At 42.3% G+C, this 26,122-nt stretch overlaps 2 protein-coding genes across 2 annotated transcripts in view; both read left to right on the top strand.

Moving 5' to 3' along the window:
• Nucleotides 1-9,836, top strand: part of LOC111238226 (large neutral amino acids transporter small subunit 4-like) — a 28,998-nt gene extending 19,162 nt beyond the window's left edge. The window contains 11 exon segments of the mRNA XM_022767639.1: nucleotides 2,031-2,123; nucleotides 2,304-2,437; nucleotides 2,829-3,040; nucleotides 6,355-6,498; nucleotides 6,758-6,775; nucleotides 7,066-7,192; nucleotides 7,335-7,434; nucleotides 7,436-7,458; nucleotides 7,865-7,948; nucleotides 9,076-9,199; nucleotides 9,304-9,836. Coding sequence (XP_022623360.1) covers nucleotides 2,031-2,123; nucleotides 2,304-2,437; nucleotides 2,829-3,040; nucleotides 6,355-6,498; nucleotides 6,758-6,775; nucleotides 7,066-7,192; nucleotides 7,335-7,434; nucleotides 7,436-7,458; nucleotides 7,865-7,948; nucleotides 9,076-9,199; nucleotides 9,304-9,465 — 1,221 coding nt within the window. The 3' untranslated portion in view covers nucleotides 9,466-9,836.
• Nucleotides 9,837-15,440: 5,604 nt separating this feature from the next.
• On the top strand, nucleotides 15,441-26,062 carry LOC111238209 (phosphatidylinositol transfer protein alpha isoform-like). The gene is made up of 12 exons (XM_022767617.1): nucleotides 15,441-15,619; nucleotides 17,596-17,626; nucleotides 21,978-22,123; nucleotides 22,271-22,362; nucleotides 22,600-22,607; nucleotides 22,903-22,977; nucleotides 23,557-23,640; nucleotides 23,833-23,910; nucleotides 24,028-24,138; nucleotides 24,220-24,342; nucleotides 25,039-25,098; nucleotides 25,191-26,062. Exons 1-11 carry the CDS (start codon nucleotides 15,603-15,605, stop codon nucleotides 25,081-25,083), a joined length of 810 nt encoding a protein of 269 aa, XP_022623338.1. The 5' UTR covers nucleotides 15,441-15,602; the 3' UTR covers nucleotides 25,084-25,098; nucleotides 25,191-26,062.
• Nucleotides 26,063-26,122: the final 60 nt, after the last annotated feature.

Raw genomic sequence — 26,122 nt, 5'->3', positions numbered from 1 at the left:
AGCGAGTCTGCTGAGCTAGACACAAGCTGAGCTGGTTCGTTTGTGTTTCCCTTCCTCTCCCCTCCTCTCCCTCTAACTGGGCCAAAGGTCACCCGTCTAACCCCCGATGCTGTCAGTCAGACGTCTCCTGTAAAGTGTCATAACTGGATTCTTGCGGTTGACTGACGCTCCAGAGAAACAGTGGATGAACTGTTGTTTTGGATGTGGGCGTAGTGATTTCTGTAGCTCACCTTTTGTCCAATTAATGCGGGGAGTGACGTCCGCGCGGGGTGAGAGGGTTCAACCATCGAACTAACAAGCTGCACCCCTGTGGTGAACACGCACAGGGATGGAGGGTGGACGGACAGATGAGGACAATGAGAGAGGGAACTCTCAGTGCAGCTGTGCAGCTTATCACACATAATAATATTTACACCCTAATTTTGAACTCCCTTCCCCCTCTGAATGATTCACTCACTGCGTCCCTCTCCTCCATGTTAAAACTATCTTCTCCAGATGGCATCAGTTAAACATCACATCGACATCGGTGATAAATCTTGGAGCCACATGTTGCTCTTGTGCTCTGTGTTGCCGTTTTTTTTTTTTTTTGGGGCTTTGTTTTTGACTTCCTGAAGAGGGCTGTTTACAGTTTGAAGTAGCCCAGTTAAGAACAGCGTGTGCTCTTGTCTCGGGTTGAGCTTCATTATGCAAGACAACTCTCTGGCTGCTGCTCTGTCTCTGCACTGCTTCAAACCCTGGAACAAAAACAGTGTGAGAAACCCCCCCCCACCCCCCCCTGCAGCAGGCAGCAGCGCTGGTGCACTCACTGTGGCCATAAGCCTATCAATAACCTCTAATGTAGAGCAGCAGCGTGAAGTATTTTCCTGCATGTGTGCAAGAGTGATCTTCTGTAGGTTTTTTAGTGGATTAAATAAAGAGGAAAATGTGACAATATTAGCGTGCAAGCTAACACTCTGTCCACAGAGCAAATACAGAAAAACAGTAAATGCTAAAACAAAGTTAAACAGATGCATGAACACAAAAAGACTCTGTTTATTGAATTAAGCAAACGTGTGTTTTATTGCTCATGCATTAAACTTTGAATTTGTAGGAGAATGAACTTGTTGTCTCTTAATGCTGCAGCCCGGCGTGCAGAGCCTGTGCCACTTTATTCTGGTGGCAGCAGGTTGACACACTTGAGGAGGAGTTTTTCTCTCTACTCCCACAGTGAAATCTGAGGAGCTCATGACCAGTCTGTGCTTCTGCTAGAGAGTGGATAATTGATTTTTCTCTTTCAGGCCTCGGGCTAATAGTGTTTCACGATGATTTAAATCATATTCAGACGCCACAAAGAGGTCGAGATTACGACGTGTTCTCAGGGAATCTGTAAACATCATGTGTTTGTGTGTGTGGCACTAATGCCACAGAACACCAGCCCCTCTGCAAATAGGACATGTTCTGCTACATAATATCTGACATTATGATCATGTTTCTTTGTTTTTACCTCATTTAATTCATTTTATTTAGTCTCTGTTTATTGTTTTTGAGCTGCATCAAATGTTTTACTGACTGTTTAGCATCGGAACGTGTCGTTGTTGTTATTATCGTTATCATTATAGTTTTACTGTTGTTAGTTTTTGTTGTTGTTTTCTTGTTCCGGATTGTACGGTGGCCCTGAGAGCTCACAACAGACAGAACACAAGAAAATTCAGAATACATCTTCATCAGTTTGACAACACATGTGCTTTGTGACTTTTGAAGTTAAAAGCCTTGAACACTTGAAGTGTGTGTATCATGATACATCCATGCAATCCCTGGAAACATTCCTGTTGTGTTGTGATTATTTACAGCACACGTGTTGTTTTGTCCGTTTGCATGTGTTTTCTTTAAGCTGCAGTGTGTTGAACTCTCAGGGCCACCGTACTTTTGTCTTGGATTTTAATTCACATTATTGTTTTGCATTATGACGTCATGTTTACTTGAGCGGCTAATGGGCATCCAAATAAATAAAAGGTCGTAACCTTATTTGTTTCCTGCTTCTGTCTCCACAGCTCCCCAGCATGTTTGGAGACCTGAGGTCGACCTTCATCGCCCTGATGATTGGATCCTACGCCTCCTCTGCCGTCACCTTCCCCGGCATTAAGGTAACGTTAATTTAGAGTCATTTACTTCAGCTAATTCTTGATTTACCCCCAAAAGATTCATTCATCTGTCCTCATCCTCCTCGAACATGAAGTCAGAAAGAATTACGCTGCTATAACAGCATGTGTGGCTGATTCTTCATTATGATGTATTGTGTTTGGGTGCCGCCTCCCCGCCTGCAGGTGATCTATGACCTGGGTGCCACCTTCATCTCCATCCTGGTGGTCTGGGCCGGCTGCGCCTGCCTCGTCTTCCTCAACTGCTTCGTCAACTGGCCTCTGGAGCCCTTCCCCGGCCCGGAGGACATGGATTTCACGTAAGATAAACAGACACGCGCTCGTCCTTGCATATAAACGTCTGCGAGGCCTCCAGCTATCATTCTTAAGCAGCTATTGTAATGCTGTTAGCTAACCTCAGATTATACTTCCTGCAAATGGATTCTTGACTGAGCCAAGGCGGCCTGCATTCTCCACAGAGATCACCGCGTTACCACACACACATGTACACACTCATGTGCAGTAAATCCCAGTGTAATGCAGCAGAGGCCAAGTGAGCCCTAAAGACAGGAAAGACCATAAAGCCACACGATCAGTCGGCTTTGCTCTCATTCACCTGGATCTTTTCCTCTCTGTCCGCTGACATTATCTCCCTCCCTCATGTGTTCCTCTTCCTGTTTTCATACATGACGTCTGCGTCTTCTTCCTCAGGGTGAAGATCAAGTTCAGCTGGCTGGGCTTCGACCACAAGATCACAGGGAAGCAGTTTTACCGGCAGGTGACCACCGTGGGGCGCCGCCTCAGTGTGGGCAACTCCATCAAGCAGCAGCACCAGCCGACCAAAGACCTGGCCACGCAGGAGGCCAGCAAGCTGTGCCTGTCCACCGTCGACCTGGAGGTCAAGTGCAAGGGCCAGGAGGAGAGTAAGTCCTGAAACATGTTCCCGTGATGTTCGGAGCCTGTAGTGAGGTGCTACTGAAAGTAAAGCACATTCACAGCTTCTCTCGGTATCCCCAACATGCTGCTGAGAGAGTGTCACTGACATCTGAGTCTGTGAGAGAGAGGAAATCCAAATGGCGAAACAGAGCTTCAAAAAAACACATAAAATCAACAGAAGTGTCTCTTGTGCTCAAACGATTCAGTCTTCAGCAAAAGGCAGTCCCACTATTTGTTGTCTCCCCTTATGCCAGTTTATGAATATTCATCCGAGCATCTCGAGTCAGTCTGCCGCTCGGGTCGGCGTTGTGAATGAACTGAGCAGGAGAGCTGGCGGCCCGTGTGCCAGGTCTGTCTGAAAGCCCCGTGACGGACAAAAAGCTTTCCAGACAACAGAAGCAGAATAACATGACGAGCTGTTATCGTCACAGTTGGATTCAACACACAGCCCGATGCAGAGCCGACACAAAATGGCTGTAAAACATTATTGTACGCTGTATAAGATACAGATACAATAACCAGGACGTCGTGTTGACAAAACAGGAGGTTATGAAGTACTAGATACATTATATACATCATATTTTTACATATCACTTATTATCATTTCAGTTTTAATTCAAAGCTGCACTGTTGAGAGACTAAGTGGAGCGTAAGAGTGTAATGCGAAGGTTGTAACTCGTAACGACTAATCCACAAAGAATCCTGACTCTACGTTAACGCTTTGGCCTCTTTCCATGCATACCCTGTTTCTGGCAAAATAAACTCTCATTAACCTAATTCCCAGCTGCAACAGGCAGCTGTTTTATATGGGGAACAAAAACAACTGATGAACACAGTGTAAGTAACGTGCACAGGACAGGACAGCAGATAGTTAGCGGCTCGTTGGTGAACATGAAAATTATCTTCATTCTTTCTCACATTTAAAGATTTTGAGTCTAAAGAAGAGACGATTTAAAAGATGAGTTTTATTTCGTGTAACTCGAACTTTCAAACTCCCACATTCACATAGAAAACACAGCGGACCTCGGTGTCGTGAACAGTCTTCCTCTCAGGGAACTGTTGCGTGTAAATCGGTTTAACATGTGGTTGGAAAGTCAGCAGCTTCACCTCTTCCTCTTAGCGGGGAGCAACACAGAACCTCAGGGTCTGACCTACATCTACACAACCACCCCTTACATCCCTGTGGTGCCCCTAAATTACCCCTTTACCTCTGCCCTACATCCATGCTGGGCTAACCTCTGTTACCCCTACACCTCCAGCCCTCCTCAGGCCGTCCTGGCTCTCACACCGTGGCCTGGTAGTAGTGGTGGTGGTGGTGGTGGTGGTGGTGGGGGGGGGGGGGTGTCTCGGCCTCTTTTGTACCAAATGGACCGTGGAATCGGTTCGGACCCCGTTCTTAGAAAATCTGCCCAGCAGGTGTGTGGTATGTCGGCGGGGAGCTCTAGAGGAGCATTGTTGTGGAGTGAAGTATCAGCCAGTGCAAGTGTGTGTGTGTGTGTGTGTGTGTGTGTGTGTGTGTGTGTGTGTGTGCGGAGTGCAGTCAGGATGCTCATGGTTGGTTTCATAACAGCTGGACATGTTCCGTCTGTCAGGATCTTTAAAGAGGTCCATATTACACACTCGCACACAAACCCGCTCCCCTGCTCCTTTTGCTCTAATTTGATGGAAGCTGTGAACAATTCAGTTTATTTTCTTATTACTTTTATTTATTCATTGTTGCAGCTGCACTTACTCAGCAGAGCCACAGTGAAGTTGTGAAACTAGATTTTCAGGCAACACTGAAGACATATATATTTTTTGTGTCTCTAAGAACTCGCCATCTTTTTGTGCATTTTAAAACTGACGGTGTTTTATGGTGCTACGGCGACTAGCAGCTTGATCAATGCATTAGTAACCCTGGTTCATGCTATGCTAATCAGCAAATGTTAGCATGCTGACACGTATAAGCTAAGACGGTGCTCATTGTACCTGCTAAACATCAACATGCTAACAGTGTTACGGTGAGCTTGTTAGCATGGTGGCGTTAGCATTCAGATAGCATAAGTCCAGCCTCATAGAGCTGCCAGCATTGGCAGAAATACAGATGTGTTGTTAATGTTAATGCACATTTTTTTCTTATATCATGATCTGATTGTAATAATTCTGAAGCAATCTGTGGGTACAGCTGCTTATTACACATTATAATGCCTCACAAGCATTACCTGTTACCTGTTACCAAACAATCCCCTTAATTAAGCCTCTGGTGGATACCTGTCGTTCTGGGTAATAAACCCATCTCCTCCGTCTGTGCAACCACATTAATTGGTTTGTCCAGCACGTCGCCAGATGGGCAGTTGTGTCCATTTTCCATTGGTATTCACATCTTTGATTAATGATCAACTTTTTACCCAGAATCCACCTTTCTTTTGAGCCCCCACCCCCCCACCCGCCGCAAAGCCTCTTGTGCAGGTTAAGACGTGTTGCCGTGGCACCCGAGGGCTGGTGGGAATATTCAGATGACAATCTCTTCACTCCACCCTGACAGAGGGACATGGGTGTAGTTTCCCGTCATGTAAAAAAGAGTTTAGACAGAGAGAAAATGCAGGATTAGAGGCGAGTTTGGACTTGTCTTGTATTGTGCATGAAAGTTCACCGCTGCTGAAAAGCAAAACAGGGAGTATTGTGTTGCCTCACTGATGTTTTTCTGACTCTGAGGCAACATCTGTCTCATCATTTCACACTGAAATTCTACTTAAATGTCTCTTTATGGAAGTGCAGTGGAGTTCCCCTTTAAAACTTTATCTGTTACATGTTGTCCAGCAGCGAGGTTCATATTTGATGGTAATAAGAGATGCTTATTGTTCACCCAGAAAATAAAATGGATAGAAACCAACGTTTAAATCTAATATTTCTGCAGCCTCTTTTATTTTTCCGGGGAAATCACAGTCATCTTTGAGCTCATGAAAATACCTGTTAATATACAAACTGCTTCCAGATAACAGGTTGAAACAGAACTGCAGTTTTCCCCTAATGTTTGCAAAGGGAATATTATGAAACCGAACAACAAACTAATGTGCAGAGCGCTGAATGTTGCATATGGAGCTCGGTAACTTTTTGAGTGTTTGGGGAAAATGCTGAAAAACAACAATTCATGCAGCTCTGTGCAGGAAAAAGCTCCTAATAGACATAAACAACACTGTTCTGAATCATATCTGTGATAATCCATAATAAGTCGCCGTCTGTCCGTCTGTTTCGTATATGAACGGACTGATTTGATCTGGCCCCGACTCTAACGACTTCTTCTGTCTCATTTCCTCTGCAGCTCAGTCCTTCATGAAAAGTATCTTCAGTCCCATCTTCCTGCTGAGCCTCATCACCATGTGCGTGACCCAGCTGCGCCTCATCTTCTACATGGGAGCCATGAACACCATCTTGGAGTCCCTGACAGAGGGAGACCTGAGCACAGGTGAGTAGAGGATGGACTCTGTGAATGTTTATCCTTTAACATCTGACATGTAACCGTGCTGCAGGGAGTGTGTTTACGTCTTCTTCTCTCCGCTCTCTGACGGACACCTAACGATCCTCCCTCTGCTGCTTTCTGCTCAGCTGAACCGCCCCAACATGGCTCGTTGTTAACTCGGCTCCATCTTTCCTTTTCCGTTCCTCTCTCTCTGTCGCTCTCTCTTCTCTTTTCCTGTCATGCTGGCTTCCTGCTGCTGTTGCAGTGGAGAGGATGCAAGTGGGTAAGAGACCTCAGGCCAAAGTCACAAAGATCTAACCACCTACACTCCTCACCTTCTCTCCTCTGCTGCTTTATCTGTCTTTGTGAGAGCATGAAGTTTGAATAAACTGTGTGGTCACGACCTGAAAAAAAGCCCTTTGACGTTCACAAACTGTCTTCCTGTCAGTGTGTTTGCTTGTGCGTTTCCCTCTGAACTCTTCACACCATTCATTTCACGTTCAAAAGCTTCAAAATACAGCATTAAAAAGAACAGGATAATAACTCCGTCTTGTACTCTCGCCTGTCTCTCAGTGAGTGTTTACACGTCCATCTTTGGCGTGCTCCAGCTTTTGTGTCTGGTCACCTCTCCCGTGATCGGCTACGTCATGGACTGGAGGCTCAAAGACTGCGAGGACGAGAATGACAAGAGTGTCAAGAGGTGAGGGTGCACCCGTAAACACACACGTTTAGACAGAGAGCTCAGAAGAAGAAGAAGAAAAAGGAAAAAGAAAAAGCAGCTGATGGAAAAACAGAAGAAAAAAAAAAGTCTGACTCTATTTTATTCTATTGTGTTCTATTAGGGAGCCTGGTCAGCCCCGTCGCCCCGACAAACAGATCCAGAAGATCGTCAACGCCACCAGAGCCTTCATTTTCACCAACCTGCTCCTGGTTGGCTTCGGATATCACCTGCATCATCCCCAACCTGCCTCCTCAAGGTTAAACAAAGACAGACGACTTTATTTCTGTTCAACTTTGCTTTTTTTTTGGGGGTGGTGTGTTGGGGTGGGGGGGTGGGGGGGGTGCACATTTCCAAGCACGTGCCGCTGTAGCCCCGAGTGAGTCTCTTCACAGAAAGCGTTAACACTGCAGAGACTGGGAGATGTACATGATGTTCAGACGGGAGACATTCACATGGCAATGCAGCTACACTGAGATCTCTAAGTGCTCCGGTGACACCTGCTGGACGAAAGAGGCATAGCATGTTATTTACTGCTGCTGAATCTCATTTATCAAAGATGAAAGCCATTTCTCACTGAGGACAGAGCAGCTGCCAACTGACCCGGTACATAATGAAAGATATATATATATTTTTTAATGTTCTGTTTTCTCCTCCTCTTCAGATTCTGTCCTTCATCCTGCACACCATCGTCAGAGGCTTCATCCACTCCGCAGTCGGAGGCCTCTATGCTGCTGTGTAAGTGTAAAGTGTAATGGCATAAAAAATACACAATGATACTGCATAACACCATGAATAGAATATATTGACTAGAAAGACTACATGGTCAAAAGTAAGCGGACACCTGGGCATTGCACCGTAATGTGACTGTGGAACATCTCATGTAAGAGCCTGTTTCACCACATTTGAAGGGGGGGTTGATGTTGATCTCGGAGAACTATTTCTTTACGGAGCTTCTTTGTGATGTCATATTGAAACAGGAAGGGGGTCTTTCCCATACTTCTCCCCACAAAGTTAAAGGTTCAATCTTCTCAAAAGATCATGTCACGTTTGAAAGAAGAGACACGTTCTCTTCCTCTCACAAATGAAAAGTCGAATTTGTGAGCGCTTGAACGCAGCATTATTCAATTCAATACACGCTGGGGTTTTGTTGCTTAAGTCTTACTTCGGTCTGGTATGACCATTAGCGTACCGCGGCTAATGTTAGCTAGCGTTAGGTATATTTTGCTGTATAATGGAAATTACTGAGTCAGCTCACCGGCTTTATGACTCTTTCTACTTGTGCTACTGTTAGCTTAGGTTTTAGCATTTAGCATTATCCCATAATTCTCACTGTTGAGCCAAATATAATATATATACATATATTGAATTGTATATACATGTAAAAAATTGAGACCTATTAGACATTTCATATAATGAAATATATATCTAGCCCATGCAAATATATATGTTTATGTTGTAGTCATATGTACATTCATCTTTAACCTTAATATATGTTGATATTATGTATGTAAATATAAAAGATCATCATTTTAAGACACTTGCACATATAAATGAACAATATATCGTTAATACATGTGATCACAACATGTTGATCATATAGATATTTTTATTATATGTACATATACAAATTTAACAATGGGTATTTCATATATGTTATAAACTTCCATCTTCATATATTCAGAGGATGTAAATATGTGATAATAATATATCCCATTATATTATTATATATATTACATAACCTTTAGCTCACGTAGAAGTCGCCGTTCATATACTTTTCTATCCAAAAGCTCAAGTACGACCTCAGTGTAGTGATGACACCTGTGTGACTTTACCATCTGAAACATGCTGTTTGTCCCCCGCAGGTACCCGTCCTCTCAGTTTGGCAGCCTGACAGGGATGCAGTCTCTGATCAGCGCCCTGTTCGCCCTGCTGCAGCAGCCTCTCTTCATGGCCATGGTGGGACCCCTGGAAGGAGACCCTCTCTGGGTACGATGTCACAAATACCTGGTTATTTATTTATGCATTTATTTATTGAACAATTTGAGAGTTTTAGTCAAAGGCTCACGTCGTTAATGTCGGTTGGCCCTCAGGTGAACGTGGGCCTGTTGGTGGTGAGCATGCTGGGATTCTGCCTGCCCCTCTACCTGCTGTGCCACAGCCGTTACCTCCAGCGCCTCAGAGACGAGCAAGACGAGGATCCCAAGATCTACGTCCAGATCAACAACGGTAGCAAGCCCGAGGCCTTCGTCTAGAGCCGGAGAGAGAGAGAGGGAGAGAGAGAGGGAGAGGGAGAGAGAGAGAGCGGAGAATTCGACACCAAAAAAGAGAGAAGAAGAAGAAGAAGAAGAGAGGGAGGGGAGAGCAGTGGAGGTCAACTGCCTGTGTGAGACTCATGATGAATACATTCACTCTGTCCTCCAACGCCTCTCTCAGTTTGTCTGATGACTCACAAATCCCTTACATTCCCCACACACACACACACACACACACACACACACACACCCTCCATTACACTGCCATATTGCCACTTGGCCAAACATGACTGTGACACCCAGTTTCACCCTCCTTCATCCGTTGAGTATACACAGTGAGACAAACATACACATCCTCTCCACCCCCCCAAACCCCCGCCCACAGCCCCCACCTCCCGCGGCTCTAATGTGGGGGGGCATCACCAACAGCTACCTGTCCCCTCCTCCGTTGGGACCGTGCATCGTCTGGAAACGAGGAGAAAATAGAATAAATGGGAGAAAGAAGAAGAAGAAGAAGAAAAAACGATTGGGGACTTTTTATTTTATTTTTTATTTCTCCCCAAGTGACTCCTCTTCTTCACTCTTTTCATTTTGTTTTTTTATTATTATTTCACACTGTTACATGTGCCACTGATGGTCGACTGGTTTAGCCTCTGCCAGTCTTACTTAAAAAACCACAGAAGAAGAAGATGAAGAAGAAGAAGGAGAAGCAGAAGAAGATGTAAAGTGAGGAGACAAATTCTCTGTGACAGTATTGTGACTTTTACCACCTTACAAGAACTGGTGCGTTGCCAACATGCGGTAACCATGGAGTAACTATGGAGTTACCGTGACGACCTTTACATTCTAATTGGCCCAGGTTTGTCTCTACACTCTCATCCCTCTTAGACAGCCGCACAAGTGGCATCTTAGGTCCCGACGCCTCCGCTTCCTCTCGTGCTGGAGGGCATTACCTGAGTCAGACTCCACAGACTAGCAGCAGCAGTATTGGTAGCAGCTCTCGGATCGAAACACACACGGTCAGGTGATGCACGTGATGCACAGATCAGTGAGGAGGAAACACGGCAGAGGTAATGCGGTGTGACAAAGTGCTCTCTGGTGTTTGATAAACTACACTGCATGATGCCAGTGATGCCAGCGCTGGTCCTATATTAACAGTTTCACTCAGTCACTAGCGCAGGAAGACACTCAACTCGCCATGTCGGTCTGGTTTTTGAATTCCTCGTGTACCGTTTGTTGTTTGTTTTTTTTTTTGTTTGTTTGTTTTTTTCAAATGTATTTATTGCAATATGATCACAAGATGTGCTGTTCAAACTTTTTACCCCCCTGTACCTGATCTGTGGAGGAGGACGTGTGTTTAGAGTAGGTAGACAGGGACGAAGATGTTAGATGTAGTGTGTTTTTAACGGAGGAGCCCTGCCACACACACACATACACACACACACACACATACACACACACACACACACACGCACGAGTTTTGCAGTTTGGGTTCGTCGTAGCAATAAGTGCTTCTGTTGGGTGCTGGGCAACACGCTGACACACAATCACACACAGACAGGTAAATATATATGTACATTTTATGGACTGTATTGATAAAAAAAAAAAATCACAAAGGGTGCTAGTTAATTACAGAAATGTGTTAATTTTTTTTGTGTATTTTGCTTTAAAGGGGCAGTTGAAGTCATTTTTACCACAAACAAAACAACAAATTGCCATTGATTTACTAACAAGACCTGCTTCTTCAGTGGATTTCCAAAGAACCAATCAAGCTACCATTTCAAACGACTACTTTGCTCCTTTGTTTCTTATCAGTTTTGTGTTGTAATTCTGCACCGTAACGCAGCAGCAGCAGCAGCAGCAGCAGCAGCAGCAGCAGCAGCAGCAGCAGCAGCAGCAGCAGCAGCTCTGGGAAACTTGAACTCACCTCTTACAGACATAAAGGGACATTAGCTTGAAGGTAGCAGGCTGATAAAAAAGACACGTTCCTCCAGCTTCTGAGAAACAACACAGACGACAGAGAGTCTTTGTCTTTGAAAGAAAACGACCCAGAGCAGAAGCGTGGAGTGTGTAGACAGAGATACAGGGAGATAGTAATTGCGATTTGACTCAGTCTGCTGTCTTCAAACGCCATAGAGTGAAGCTCCTCGGATATTTTTTAACTCGCAGAGGCACTTCCAAAGACAGCCATGACCCTCAGAGTGCCTCTCTATGTGTACAGATGATGGGAGGAGTGGATTCAGGCAGGATGTGGCACACCCAGTCCCTCTCTCCCTCCCTCCCTCCCTCCCTCCCTCCATCTATCTATCTATCTATCTATCTGTTGCTTTCATCCACCCATCGTCCCACAAACACGTCTTGAAGTGTTTACTGACGACAGAGCTGAGAGACGAGCCTCTGCCACCAACCAGAGGCGCCCAGTGAATGACTCAAGTGAGAAATGAATGGCACGTGATGCACTTTAGACTCTAAAATGGACCTCAGTCATGTATTTCTGAATGGCCTGCCCCCCCCTCCCACTGTATCGTACACGCAGTGCATGGCTGCTTACTAGTGGTGCATGATGCAGAGAATGTATACTCGGAGCTTCAGATGTAGATTTGTAATTCAGAACATGGGAAACGGAAAGATGCTGTTATTTTTTTATACTAAAAACTATTGCTTCACATGTTCATTATGTTGCCTTTATGTGCATGGACAGTGTGGCAGAGTCTTGTCTCTCAGTTCAGGAACTTGTGTGGACGTACGTTTATCAGAGCTGCACATTCATCCTCATTAAACTGCATGAGTTTTATTATCTGTCGACGATCAGAGAGAAATGTATGGAGGAAAATAAGCGCCCAAATTCAACTGTACAAAGAACTTTGGTAAAGTGGGAAAAAAATGTGCTTTTGTAATGAAACTAAATTCACATTTGTACATTTCTAAGCTTCTCAGATTGAATGTTTTCACAGGAAAATGAAATGATGCAGAAGAAAGTAATGAATCCCCACACAATGCCAGAACTACATTTATTAAAAGTGTAAACTTTGGGTGAACATTGAAATCAAATGAATGGGATTTTCAGTAAACATACATAGATAGTATGCAGGAATTTGTTATATTCTTTTTTATTTATGTCTTTTTCTTTATTACTTTTGTATTTCTTTATTTACAAAAATGACATTTTCGTATCTCTAAAGTACAAAAAAATCTAATATTTGGTGGCAGCAGAGACAGTGATAACCCAGATATCCTTCTCCCCCAGAACAGATTAAAATCTTTCTTATTTGTCAATCTTTAATAGGACATTGCAGATACAAACCTACACAGAGACATCGATCCGTTTGTACTTTTATTGTGGGGAATAATTCTTATATCTTCAAATGCACAACACAGACTGTTGTGTGACTCTAAACACCAGTTTTGTACTTGAGAGATGAAACAACATGAATCTTTATTTAGGAAATGTACGGATTTAAATCTGCTGTGCTGTTTACATGAAACTTTATTGACATTTGTCATTCCAATAAAACGAATATCAATAATTATGGCACTAGTTTTCCTCCATACGGGACCTCTGCGCTCTCGTATCTCAGATTTGTGACAGGCAGGTTCAGATGTACTCTGACGCAGTATTTAACTATGAATGTGGGTGATGATGGACATTGATTTTTCATTTGCTCGGTAACCCATCCTGAACTCACTCTGTGGCTCAACATGAAATCAGCCAATATACAGTCTGTTTGTCCTAAACCACAAACTTCTGTAGATGTAAACGACACGTTGTGACGATGACGCCTGGGTGAACGAGTGATGAGTTATCAGGGGAAATCTTCACTCCCTGAAAAATGGGGGGGGAAAAAAAAAACTAATCAGCACTTTCCTTCACTGCCGTACCTTAAACGCCTCACCCTGTCCTCAATGCCAACACCTTCCTGGTCCCTTGGATTGGGATTCTACATTACAGTGGTTTGGTTTATCGATTGATGTATTGATGAATTGTTTATTCTCTGAAGATGAATCCTAGCGTCAGCGTTTGGTTGTGGGTGTTTTTATGGCTGTGTGATTTAGCTGAAACACTGACCCCCCCCCCTCCGGCATGTATGTTTTGGATCTTTTGCCGACCATGTTTCCGTTTAGTTTCGTTGTCTTTCATTCTACTTTTCTTTTTTTTTCCTCTGATGTTTACGAGAATGTGTATTTTTCATGGTCTTAAATTGTATATTTGGTTTTTCTTTTGTCTTGTACCACAGTATAGCCATTTGTCACTGACATCCATTTCAAGTCATGCTGTTTCAACTGAAAGGAAAAAAAAAAACAAAAAACAGATCAATATATGAAGCAAAATAAACACAATAATTTGTATAAATGTGTCTTGTTGTTTCTAATGATCACCGCACAGGACATTACTCCTTCAGAGCAGCAGGGGTCAGACTCTCACTCCAATACTTCAAACAGAGTCAAACAGAGTAGAAATATCAGCTGTATACATGCAAAAGGAAAGTGGTCTCAGACTTTCAGACCCCACTTTAGGTGAAACCTGTTGGGCAACATCAACCACACAGTTTCCTCAGTATTGTGTTAATGACAGAGGAACATCCTGAGTGGAAATAAACTGTCTGAGTCGTCTGAAATAAACAGGTTGAGCCAGAGTCGGCGGTTTCTCCCTCTACTGGTCTGACCACAGTCGGGCGTTGACGTGCACACACACACACACACACACACACACACACACACACACACACACACACACACGGTTTAGCAGGGTACTCCACCCTCTTGGGAAGAAAAGGAGCCATGCACTATCCTTGTGCACCAGCTGATGGTCACTGAGCTGTAATCACCGACACAGTGGTAACTTCACAACACGCATCGTAACCTGTAACCTCGTGTTTGACTATGTGACGCCACATACTGTAAAATCACGTGCTGGACTCATTAGGATCCACTCTGCAAATAACATGTGATTCTTTCTATTTTATACCACAACAGACACATGTCAATGCTGAGACTACTGCTGCTTAAAGTGGCACTAACACCTATTATTCTTCCAATATAGAATAGAATAGAATAGAAAGCTTCTATTGTCATTGTACGAAATTAGGAGTGCTACTTCTGATCAGTGGAAACAGAAACACAAGTTAAGACAGACAGACGGGCACAAAAAGAATATTGCACTTAAAATATAATAAATACTATAATAGTATATAAGACAAAGAAACGCCTGGACGTAGTTTTATATTTTTGCCAATTCTCAGCTTATTCTTTCAGTCAGCGTCAAGTGTTATACATCATATGATTCAGGAGAACCTACACTTTCTTCATGGTGCAATGTAAAGTCACCATCATGCATTATCTTTGTGTAAGCACACAATATTTGACAAAAACAAAATCAGGGAATTTATTTTCTTTAATGTGAAAAGTTGTATTTAGGTGTTTTGGAGCTCCATGTGAAGTTTTGTGCAAATAAACTTTTTCCTTAGTGAGTTACGGTGCTAGAGACACTGACACCCACAATATACGAAACATCAGCAACTACATGCACGAGTACTCAAAAATAATAATATACCAACAAGTTTTGTTATGACGACTGTGGCACTTACAAAAGTGTTATATACAGTATATGTAATATATCATTATCACAAACGGCTCAAAAGTTATTTAATGTTTTGTAGCTGCAACGCTCAGTTTTTAAGGGTTAAAATAGGTTAGCACATGATGATAGTATAGTATAGAATAGTATAGTGTAGTATAGTATATAGTATAGTATAGTAGTAGAACTGGAAGGTCTAGAGCAGTAAGACAGTAATAAAAAGCACTATCAGTAGCTTGTGGGAGTTCTGTCATGCACATAAAGCCATAAATACAACCTAACGTTCATGCTTGATAATTACTTACCAACTGCACGTGAACGTCACATCTAGTTACCTGAAACTAAAGGTGGGTGTCTCCTCCTCTTTCTTTGCCGCGCCCCTTCGCACCAACTCTCTCACGACATCTTCCAGGAAGAAATCCCGAGGACCGGAGCGTCGGGCGAGTTGAATGAACGGCTCCTTGTCCGCTTTGACTTAAAGTAAAAAAATAAAAAATAAAAAACTTTTTCTGGAGGTTTCAACTTTGTCACACGCTCGTGTTCGGACGGAGGAGCAGTCAACATGCTGATTAAAGAGTTGTGAGTATTAAAACTTTGTGAAACGGAGCCGTTCCTTCTTTATATCAGGTAGAAGAGACAGACGGACACTCTGACTGCTGCCAACCTTATCAGACTTTTGTCAAATTATTAACTACATTAGAAATGAGGCCCGGATAGTGTTACCGTCGGATATGAAGCTGAACTGCGTTGTTTGATCTCCGGTGTGGAACTCACAGAACTCCTTTTAAAATTAAGACAATTTAAAGTTTATTTGGTTATTAGTAAACGTTTCTACATGTTATAATTAAAAATAAATGTTTGTTTGGATTACTATGAGAATGAGAGACATTTCGGCATAGATGAATTTAACTTTATATTTAGAATAGCGGCGTAATTCAACCAAACCTTCAGGCTGAAGCTGCTAACCCGCTGACATTACACTGTAATTTGGTATGAAGGGGAAAGCTGTGGGTGCAGCCAGACAACTGTCAAAGTCTCATTTCCATTGACTTCATTTATTCTTTGAAATATCGATTTAAGGCACAGTAGAAAATTAATCTCAAGGGATTAGAAAAGATATTAATTCGCATTTCATCAAGTATTTCATGATGAATTTATTAGGAAAACTTTGTCTTAAGTTGGAAAATGTTTGGGGTTCTCGATCCTGGCAAATAACATGACTTATGGGAGTTAAATCAGTCACAAACCTGCCTCAAAAAGCTTGACTGAAGGAAGTGGATGAATGAATTTCCCTTTATTTCTACCTTCTTGTAACTCCTGAGCCAGGCCGGTTTATGACTGTCATGTCATATGCACATCATCATCGCTGGAAAATCATCCAGTAGCTGGCTGTCATATGATCATGGTGCAAAGTGCATGAAAAGACTCAGCCACGATAAATTACAATGCTCAGGGAGGGTTGTGTGTGTTAACGTACTGTGCATCTTTTTTCATCACACCGGCCATAAAGTTCATGCTTGGAGGGCTCCTCTTCCACTCTGATCTGTTCTAATGAAATATTCAGGCCCCGCTAGACTGGCAACAGGTGGCGATTAATTGCCTATTGTATCAACTCACACAAGAGAAGGACAAACACACACACACACACACACACACACACACACACACATGCAGCGTTTCCACCAGAAGTTCCAGGCCTTTTTGTTTGTTCTTTCGCAGAGTCAGTCTTGATTGCAGTTTTTTTTTTTTTTATCGTTTGTTCTTCCTCTTCTTTTGGTTCCTGCGATAGTGGGACGCCAGCAGAGAACTAACTCTTCACACCACTTCTCGGTGCTCGTTATATACAACTGTTCAAAGCGGTTCTCTCTCGCCGCTTAAACTGCTGAGAGACATTAGTAGTTTCATTAGCTCCCCGTTGAAGCGTTTTGTCTGCCATGTCAAGATTGGCTTGGCCGTTACCTCTGCTGGCCAACTAACTGACACCAACTCTATTCTCGGTGATCCCTTTCCCCACAGAGGCGCTGCACTGTTGTGCTTTCCATGTCACATTAATTTAGAAGTCCTGCCTGTGTTGAAATCAAACCCACACCCTGTGCATGAAGGCGCGGGCACAGGTGCTGGAAGAGGACAAGACTTGCTGTCCCCCTCCCGCTTTCAGGTTTCATGGTAATAATAAAGTGTGATTGTCTAATCCACGTACGTCGTTTAAGGTGCTGCTAGGTGGATCCATTCATTCTAAGCTAAGCTAAGCTAAGCTAACTTAACCAGCGGCACAGACGTGAGCTCGGTGTCAGTTGTGTCATCTGTCTCTGGGCATGAAAGTGAATAAGTGTATTTCCCAAAAATGATGAACTATTCCTTTAAATTCCACCTTTTAGAAGCAGTTTTGAGATTAAATCAATCGCTGGTTCCTTCTGAATCCAGATCGTTGGACATGTTATATAATCAGAAGGCCGATGTTGGCATGTTTACCTACATGTCTTATTACTGACTGTATATCTTTACCCTGATGCCTCCCTGTTCTCCCTCTCTCTCTCTCTCTCTCTCTCTTGCAGCCGAATTGTCCTGCCAGTGTCCGTGGAGGAGGTAAGGACTCATTTGTTTACTTTTGTGTTTACAGGGACAGCACATGCTAATCGACATGACATTCCGGTTGCATCACATGTAAATCACATGTTGTCTTAGCGAACAATCCAGCGTTAAAACGTTGGATAAAGGCATGTCAGGACTGTTGTACTCCACCACAATCACCACCTGCAGAGGGTTGTATTTTTCTGCTCACTGTGTATTAGAAAGGCAACTGAATAGAATAGAACAGAATAGAATAAAATAGAATAGAATATAATAGAAAGCCTGTATTGCAACAACATTAGGATTGCTACTCCTGATTGGTGCATGTAAGTTAAAACATATTACACACAATACATCACACAGTTTAAAAACAACCTAGTTTTGTGGAGACTGCTGTAACGAAACAGGAAGTGGACTGCTATTTGAGAGTGTGATGTCATAACTATTCGCCTGTCCCGTTCAAACGTAGCTGCGAAACGATGTCAAGAAGAAACGAAACGCCTGCTTCAAATGTGAGCAGAGGGAAAACTTCACAATCACAACCGGACACTACGCACAAAAAAACGCAATTATTATTTAGAAGATTTATATTTGCATGGAGACATAAAACGTTATTAATATTTTTCTCTTAGTGACGTTTTCCCTCGCAGGAATGCTGTCTGAAAAGGCAGTCGATCAACATATTTCACCTATCGCCGCGCATCTGTTCTCGCCGCCTTTACGGACGATTATAGGCAGAACACTTAATTTACACTTAAGTGGCTGCTGCTCAGTACAGTATGTGCCCAGACGTGTGTTGTTGTTGTTGTTGTTGTTGTTGTTGTTGTTGTTGTTGTTGTTGTCCCTTTGCGCCGCCTGTAGATGCCCTTGCAGTTTAAACACTCAGCTGTAGCTTCATATCAGGTGCAGAATTTATTTAGCTGTGTTTAATCTACCACACCACCGGCTGCTGCCATGTTATCACAAGAGCAGGTTCAGCCTCTTCACCTTTCCTCCTCATTAGATTTATGGGAGAACCACCATTGTTTTTTTTTGTTTTTTTTTAATTAGTATGTGAACACCTTCCTTTATTTTACCTAACGACCAGTGACTCAATCTACGCTTTAATCCAAATGTTCCATACAACACTGGACTCTTTTGTTTCTCCATTGCTTCACTCAGAGCAGTAGCCAGTGTTTCACTAAGCCACATAATCACAGTTTGCTGAATGACGGGCTTTTCCTCTCTGATCCGTTTCAGTGTTAAATGTTTTCTGTTAGTTGAGTAACTAATTGCGACCATTAGAACAACTGGAGCTGGATTAATCTGGGCATTTGATGATGCAAAGGTGATTACTCAGGTTTGCGTTGCTGTTACATTTCATCACATTCAAACCTTTTTCTTGAGTGTAATATTTCACAGAGCTGAAAACTTGTTGATAACACAACAATTGAAATAGTTAAAGGAATAGTTGGACAATTTGGGAAACACTACTTCACTTTCTTCAGGCACAGTCAGGCTTCCTGTTTCCAGGCTTTATGCTAAGCTAAGTGAGGCTAGCCAGTCTCTGGTTGTAGCTACACATTAACTCCACATTAACATGAGGGTGGTGTCGATCTCCTCATGTAACTAGCAACTAAGTCACATTGAAGGAAAAAATGACATAAATTTACAGGTTAAAGCTTCTCAAGTTTCAATATTTGCTGGTTTTCTGAGTCTTCCATGAGGATGAATAGAATATTTAAAGGTTATATATATATTTTATATAGATTTATATTATTTATATTTATCTTTAACTGATTAAAAGTATTCCAGTGATTTTAGTGTCGTGCTTCCATAAAGTTAGGGGACTAACAAGAAACAATTATCGAAATCGAAGCATCAGAGTCCAGAATATCCTGACTTTAGTCCTTAGCATGAGATCCAGCACTTCCCATAATGCAGTTTGATTGCATCTATAACCCGTCAAGTCTGATAAATCGCCACATCTTCCAACCACCCAACTTTAAATTAGGTGTTATGATAAAAAAACTGATGACATCATCAGGGTTAATTTTCTTTAACCTGATGAAGCATCTCCACAGAGAGATGATCCAGCTGTTTTCACAGATGCTGTAGTATTCATGCTCATCAAGAACAAAATTAGCTCATTAATAGATGGTAGAAGTAGTTGTTTGTTGCAGCGAGGGACTGAAAAATGATTTGATACCTAAGGAGTAAATGAGCACATCTCATCAGCGTCAGTGAGCCAATCAGCAGGCAGCATGCTTGGACCAAGATCTAATAATGCTGGTGATTGGCTGTTTATTTACACGAACACGTTCGAGTGTGTAAAGAGACTGAGCTTAAAAATAAAACTAAAGTAAAACTAAATTTGTACTGTAATGGGTGTTGTAATTTTCTTTTTGTTAAAATGGATTTCATAAAATTGGTATAGAAGTCAAAGTATCGGTGTCAGTACCAACAGCCCTGGGTGCAGCCCTGATTAATACAATACATTCACAGATCACAAATCATACATTTTAATGTAACAGCTCGTTCACTGAATTGTGTATTTTTTGTTATAATATGTGATGGAATTACATATTTGAAATCCAAAGTATTCAGTTACTCTGCAGCTCTGTCTGCAAGAGGACACAAGTTTCAACAAGCAAACCCTTGGGAGGATGTTGTTGCTCGGGGCGAAGTCATTTAGACGGTTATTCACGTGCCACTGAAATGCAACATATTCTCTTTATAAGTAAATAAATAGAGCGTTCATTCACAGTCCACACCTCGTCTTTTGACAATTGATGTGAATCAGCAGGTTCATGTTTTTTTTTTTTTTTTTTCCTCTGACAGACTTTGTCTCAACGTGTTCTGTCCGGTGTTGGGGACCACCTCCGTTCAGGTTCAGCCTGTTTGTTGTTTGCAGCTGAATGTCGTCTTCCCACCCCGGAGCTTGAGCTCAGTAAAAAAAAAAAAATCTGTATTACGTCTGACTGTCCTTGACAATGAGAGGACCTACTGGTTAAACACGACAAGTCACATTCCTGACTTCCTACTCACAGTGGCAGGGCCCAACATCCGCAGCTACCAAAATAGGTTGCTAGCCTGTAGCGGTGCTCTGTCTCCGGGGAGAAGAGGGTTTGGCTCGGTTCAAACGCAACAATTTTGTCTGGCTGAGCTGCAAATGGCAGAAGATGTGTCAATGTCAACTTTCACACAAATCCACAAAACATTTCTTAATCTCACAGGGGCAATAAAAAAAAACCAATCTAAGGCAAACAGTGTTGGATAAAGCATCACAGGAACAGCTTACATGTGTCAAGGGTTCTTTTATGTGTGTTAAGTAGGAGTGTGCTGTCCAGGCTGACAGCACCAGTGATGTGAGTCACTCTTTCCAGTGTCACAACACTTTTGCCTGACTCAGGAAGGGCTTGAACTAAGGGGGCTGGAGGAGGAAGAAGAAGAGGAAGAAAGGGGCAAAAAGGTCAAGAAAAAGCTTACTGTGCTAGTTTTTTTTTTTTTTTTCTTTTTCAAGGCTGAAGTCTGTGTCTGAGAAAGGAAAATGGTTAACTCACGGTCGCTGACATTAATGGTTAGCACAGGTCATGACAGAAGGATTCTCACAAGGGGCTCTTCCAACATGTCGACATTCACGTGTGTTGTAGTATTTCTTTTTTTTTTTCTCTTAGTCTAACGATCATTATCTGAATCCTGTTTTTTCATTTTTGAGCTGCTCAGTGCACTGAGCTAAATGCTAATATAGAAGCTAGTAAGGTGTTTTTTAGGAAACAAAATATTTATAAAATAGATAAAATAACCTTAGCCCATTTTTTGATATGGAAAAGAAAAAGAAAAAGCAGCTTATGCATTATTCTTTATTTGGCCACTTGGGGGCAGCGGAGCAAGCTGCAAACTCACTGGGTGTATCAGAACTTTAAACCTGATAGGAGCAGAGGTTGTGGGACTTTTGACCAAAACAATGAGCTGAAAGACGCTGAAGTCCTCCACAGCGCTGAGGGACGCTGATGAGTCGCCTGTGGCTTCCTCACTTGCAGAAACTCCACTGACATAACACATTTGATTTGATCCAACAGTTAAAACGTGTGCTGTGAAAAAGCTCCAATGCTTCACAAGCTGTCACTACTGAAAGCTATAGCTTCAACCAGAGAGGGAAACTTATCACTAAGGGCTAATTACTTCCAAAGTCTCAGAATTGATCAGCTTTTCTTTGACAGCTTCCTTTTATCCACCACATAGATTCATATGTAATTTAGCCTCTGCAGCCCAAGCAGCAACACATATTCTCAGGGTGAGAAAAATGATTAAATTCATCACTGTATAAATTCATCTGTACATAAACAGTAAATAACCGTGCTCTCCTCTATGCCCCTTCCTCCAGTACCAAGTGGGCCAGCTGTATGCGGTAGCAGAGGCCAGTAAGAGCGAGACGGGTGGAGGAGAAGGTGTGGAGGTGTTGGAAAACAAGCCCTATGAGAAGGATGGAGAGAAGGGACAGTACACCCACAAGATCTACCACCTGCACAGGTTGGCTGCTCCACACTGCATATCTCGGACCACAGTGGAAGTAGCGGAAAATATCGTAACACTTTCTTAAAGGGAAACCCCGATAAAAGGCTTTATAAGTTGTAACTAAGGAAAACTTTACATCGATGTCTGTCTGTTCATCTGCAGTAAAGTGCCGACGTTCATCCGTGTGATCGCTCCCAAAGGTTCTCTGGAGGTTCACGAGAAGGCCTGGAACGCATATCCTTACTGTCGAACCAGTGAGTCCCTCCCCACCCCCCACCCCCCACCCCTCCACATAATCACATCACGCCGTGACGGAAGACAGTTAATCATTTAACTCTGCAAACCATTCTCCGTCTGTGTCTTGTGTGGTCTCATTGTAAAGTAAAGACCAGCTGACAATTAAAAAATCTGTATTTTCTAAATCGTTGTCTCTCTTTCTCTCTCTGCTCCGTTCCTCCGTCCTGCACGGTCCGTCTTTTCCTCTGATGCAGTCCTTACAGTAAGTATTTTAAGTTTACAAATAGAATAATAAATACTGTGATGATGGGCTCACACACCGGAGCTAATGTTAACACGTGGACATTGATGCACTGTGCCTCTTTTTGACAAGCTTTAATTTAATCACTTGGTGTGTGCACATGGAACAGTATGTTGACTGACCGCACCACGTGTGTGTGTGTGGGTGTGTGTGTGTGTGTGTGTGTGTGCGTGTGTGCGTGTGTGTGTGTGTGTGTGTGTGTGCGTGTGTGCGTGTGTGTGTGTGTGTGTGTGTGTGTGTGTCTCCACGCTTACAGAATACCTACATGAAAAGCAACTTCATGATTAAGATCGAGACGTGGCACAAACCTGACATGGGGGATCAGGATAATGTAAGTCATGTCATCCGGAAATGCAACGAACCACCGCACACTTTCAGCTAATACATTACAGGTGTAGTTGAATATATCAGTTGGACTCAATGATGAGAAATAAGCGATTAAAATGACTGTCTTGTGTTACTGCTGTGTTTATAGAAGTTAAAGAATTATTAGACTGTGTTTAAAGAGCTGTTAATCAATCCAGAAGTTATTGAGGGTTCTAATTCTGTGTCGTCAATATCAATGGTGGGCTGCCATTTTGTTTTACGTTTGTATCATGGATTTAATCCGGCCCATACTTGGCCCACATGCTTATGTTTCCACGGCCCGAGTCTGGCCCATATCCAGCATGATCGTCAGATGCCGCTTCCACTTCTGGGCCGATTCTGGCGCGCACACAGAAAATGGAAACTCTAGAGGAGAACAGTGGAAGTATATGGGCCAGATTCGGACCGGGGACCCAGGCATGTGTTGGGCCATTTCGCTATCTGGGGGTCTTTTAGGATTTAAGATGTTGGTCAGTTGTCACTAAGGCTGATATGTTTTCTTTGTATTTACCTGACTGACGGTTGGATTCTTGCCTTGCTGCAGGTGCATGGACTAGACAAAAGCTCATGGGCAGCAACTGAGGTTGTTAACATTGACATTGCGGACAGAAGTTGCATAAGTCCAAAGGTAAGAGAAACACTTTTTGCATGTGTTTCAGAAACGAGTGCAGGTTTTTCTTCAGATTTCTCCCGTCAGCAGCTGATTGTTGAGTTAACACATCGATCTGCTAAACATTCAGTTTGATAAACCTGCTGCTTGTTAGGCTGCTTTATATTTGTCACAGTGTTTATCATTGCACTGGTTGCATTCACTCTTTAGGACTACAAAGCGGATCATGATCCAGCCATCTTTAAATCAGAGAAGACGGGTCGAGGGCCTCTGGGACCGGACTGGAAGGTACGACACCTCGCCTCACTTCACCTTCACTGTGGCTCGCTCCATTAAAGAAATGACATCATTGGGTTTAAAGGAGACTGTGTTTTAATGTTATCTGTGTCATCTGCGTGTTTGCAGGAAGAACTCGCTAACAACCCCAACTGTCCACACATGTGTGCCTATAAACTAGTCACTGTTGAATTCAAGTGGCTGGGACTACAGGGCAAGATAGAAAACTTCATTCAAAAGGTAGAAAATTTGTTGTTTATGTTTGTTGCGTACATCACCCTGTACTCTTGTCTAATCTTCCCTCCCTGTTTCTCTGTCCAGGTGGAGAGGCGTTTGTTCACCCACTTCCACAGACAGCTGTTCTGCTGGATCGACAAATGGTTCGATCTGTCGATGGATGACATACGACGTATGGAGGAAGAGACAAAGAAAGAGCTGGATGAGGTGACTGAGCACACTCATTAAAACAAGAACTGTTTCTTACCATAACGTGACGAGTTGATACGTTGACATAACACGAAAAAGATACTGTCAGTGCCTAGGAAACACTATTTAAATCATATAATATGACTGATGTAGACAAGATATTTTCATGTATTGTGGGTGTGGGTTCATTTCTCCAGTCAAGCAATGACAACGAAAAACACAACACAGTTAAACAAATGTTAAGTGTAACATAAAGTCTATTTATATACAGTATTTTAATAACAGAATAAGTCTGGAGTATGGAAGTGAACCATAAAGATTCAAGGATCAAGGCAAAAATTAATATAACTAACAGATAACTGAAACAGTATCCACAAATAAGAATACATACAAATAAAACAATGACAACAATATTATACAAGAAAAATATCCCACCAACCAGATTCAGTTATATTTTGATCCATTTAAAGTGAATCTCAGTTTCTCACCTTGATCCACTGTATAAAAGAGAGAGGGCAGGCTGCCTTCCATATAATGAGGAGTAACTGTCAAGCTGAAGCAAATGCTACAGCTACTGACTGATATTAAGTAATGCTAATGCTATAAATGGATTCGGGTGTATTGTTTTGCTCCCAACATCGGTTTTTGTGCTGAATAAAACAAATCAGGCTCTTTAGTACATTTCTGAGCGACGTATCTCTCTCTGTGTCGTAGATGAGGCAGAATGATGAAGTTAAAGGGATGTCAGCTGAGGACTGATTGCGGGCTAACACAGTGAGTATTAAACTACAGTTTTGCTGAAATTTAATATTTTAGCATTTTGAACAGGATTAATCTTTTTTTTTTTTTTGTTCTCTCTGAAACAGGGGGATTTGACTTTCTTCAGCAAGTTCAGACTCCTCGCCTCGGACACTGGACCTAGAACAGCTTGATAGGCATAATCAAGAATACCACACTAATATCCTAGTAAAACTTGCTCTTAATAAGAGCTCATTATTGTAAAGCATGTGTGTGCATTTATGGACTACATTTGAATACAACCATAGGAGCTTTTATTTTTTTTTTTAAGAGACAAGTTTGCGAGTTGGGGAATCCGTTTTGGGGATGAAAAGTTCTTGCTTATGCCTATTTGGTCCTCTTAAATTTTAAAACGCTGAGGAACAGGTGTGGGTTGTCTCTTAAGCAACATTCCTGATTACTGATATCCTTTTTTTTAATGGCAGTTATTTGGGTTTTGTTCTATTCCTTGATTTTATATTTTCCATTTCTCAGTGATTTATTGTTTACTTACAAGAGCAAGTCTGCTGTCTTCTCTTTACGCAAAAGCTCCAGAGTTAAATGTTTTTATTTTATTTTATAATTGACAAATAAAATAGACTTCAGTGCTTTTGATAAATTTCTTCCCTGATCTCACAAAATACACTATTGCTCTGTTTTCTTAAACTACACAGCATGACATGGTAGCTGGAGGCAAAGTTATATCGTATGAGGTAATTACACTGAAAATACTCCAACAGAGACATTTAATATACAGAGTAGTCCTGGTCTGACAGCACCATCTGCTGGTTGTGCGGTTTGTTTACCTTTATATGATGCCAGCTGCTGTGTTTTAATTATAATTTTGGATTGAGGTTTTGAGTGTTAGTGATGATAATATGTAAGAAAAACCTGAACTCTGAGCAGATCTCTAAATGATTGACACATGAAGCAGTTCTGTCTTGATAACTGTTAAAAAAAAGAAAAAAAAGAAAAAAGTTTGGCCTAGGCTCTGTCATTGTAAGTCTGTGTTCAATGAAAT

Source organism: Seriola dumerili, unplaced genomic scaffold (genome assembly GCF_002260705.1).
Source record: "Seriola dumerili isolate Sdu_G_001 unplaced genomic scaffold, Sdu_1.0 BDQW01001240.1, whole genome shotgun sequence".
Classification (NCBI taxonomy): Eukaryota; Metazoa; Chordata; class Actinopteri; order Carangiformes; family Carangidae; genus Seriola; species Seriola dumerili.
The sequence above is the reverse complement of the archived record's forward strand: the minus strand, read 5'-3'. Positions and strand labels throughout refer to the sequence as shown.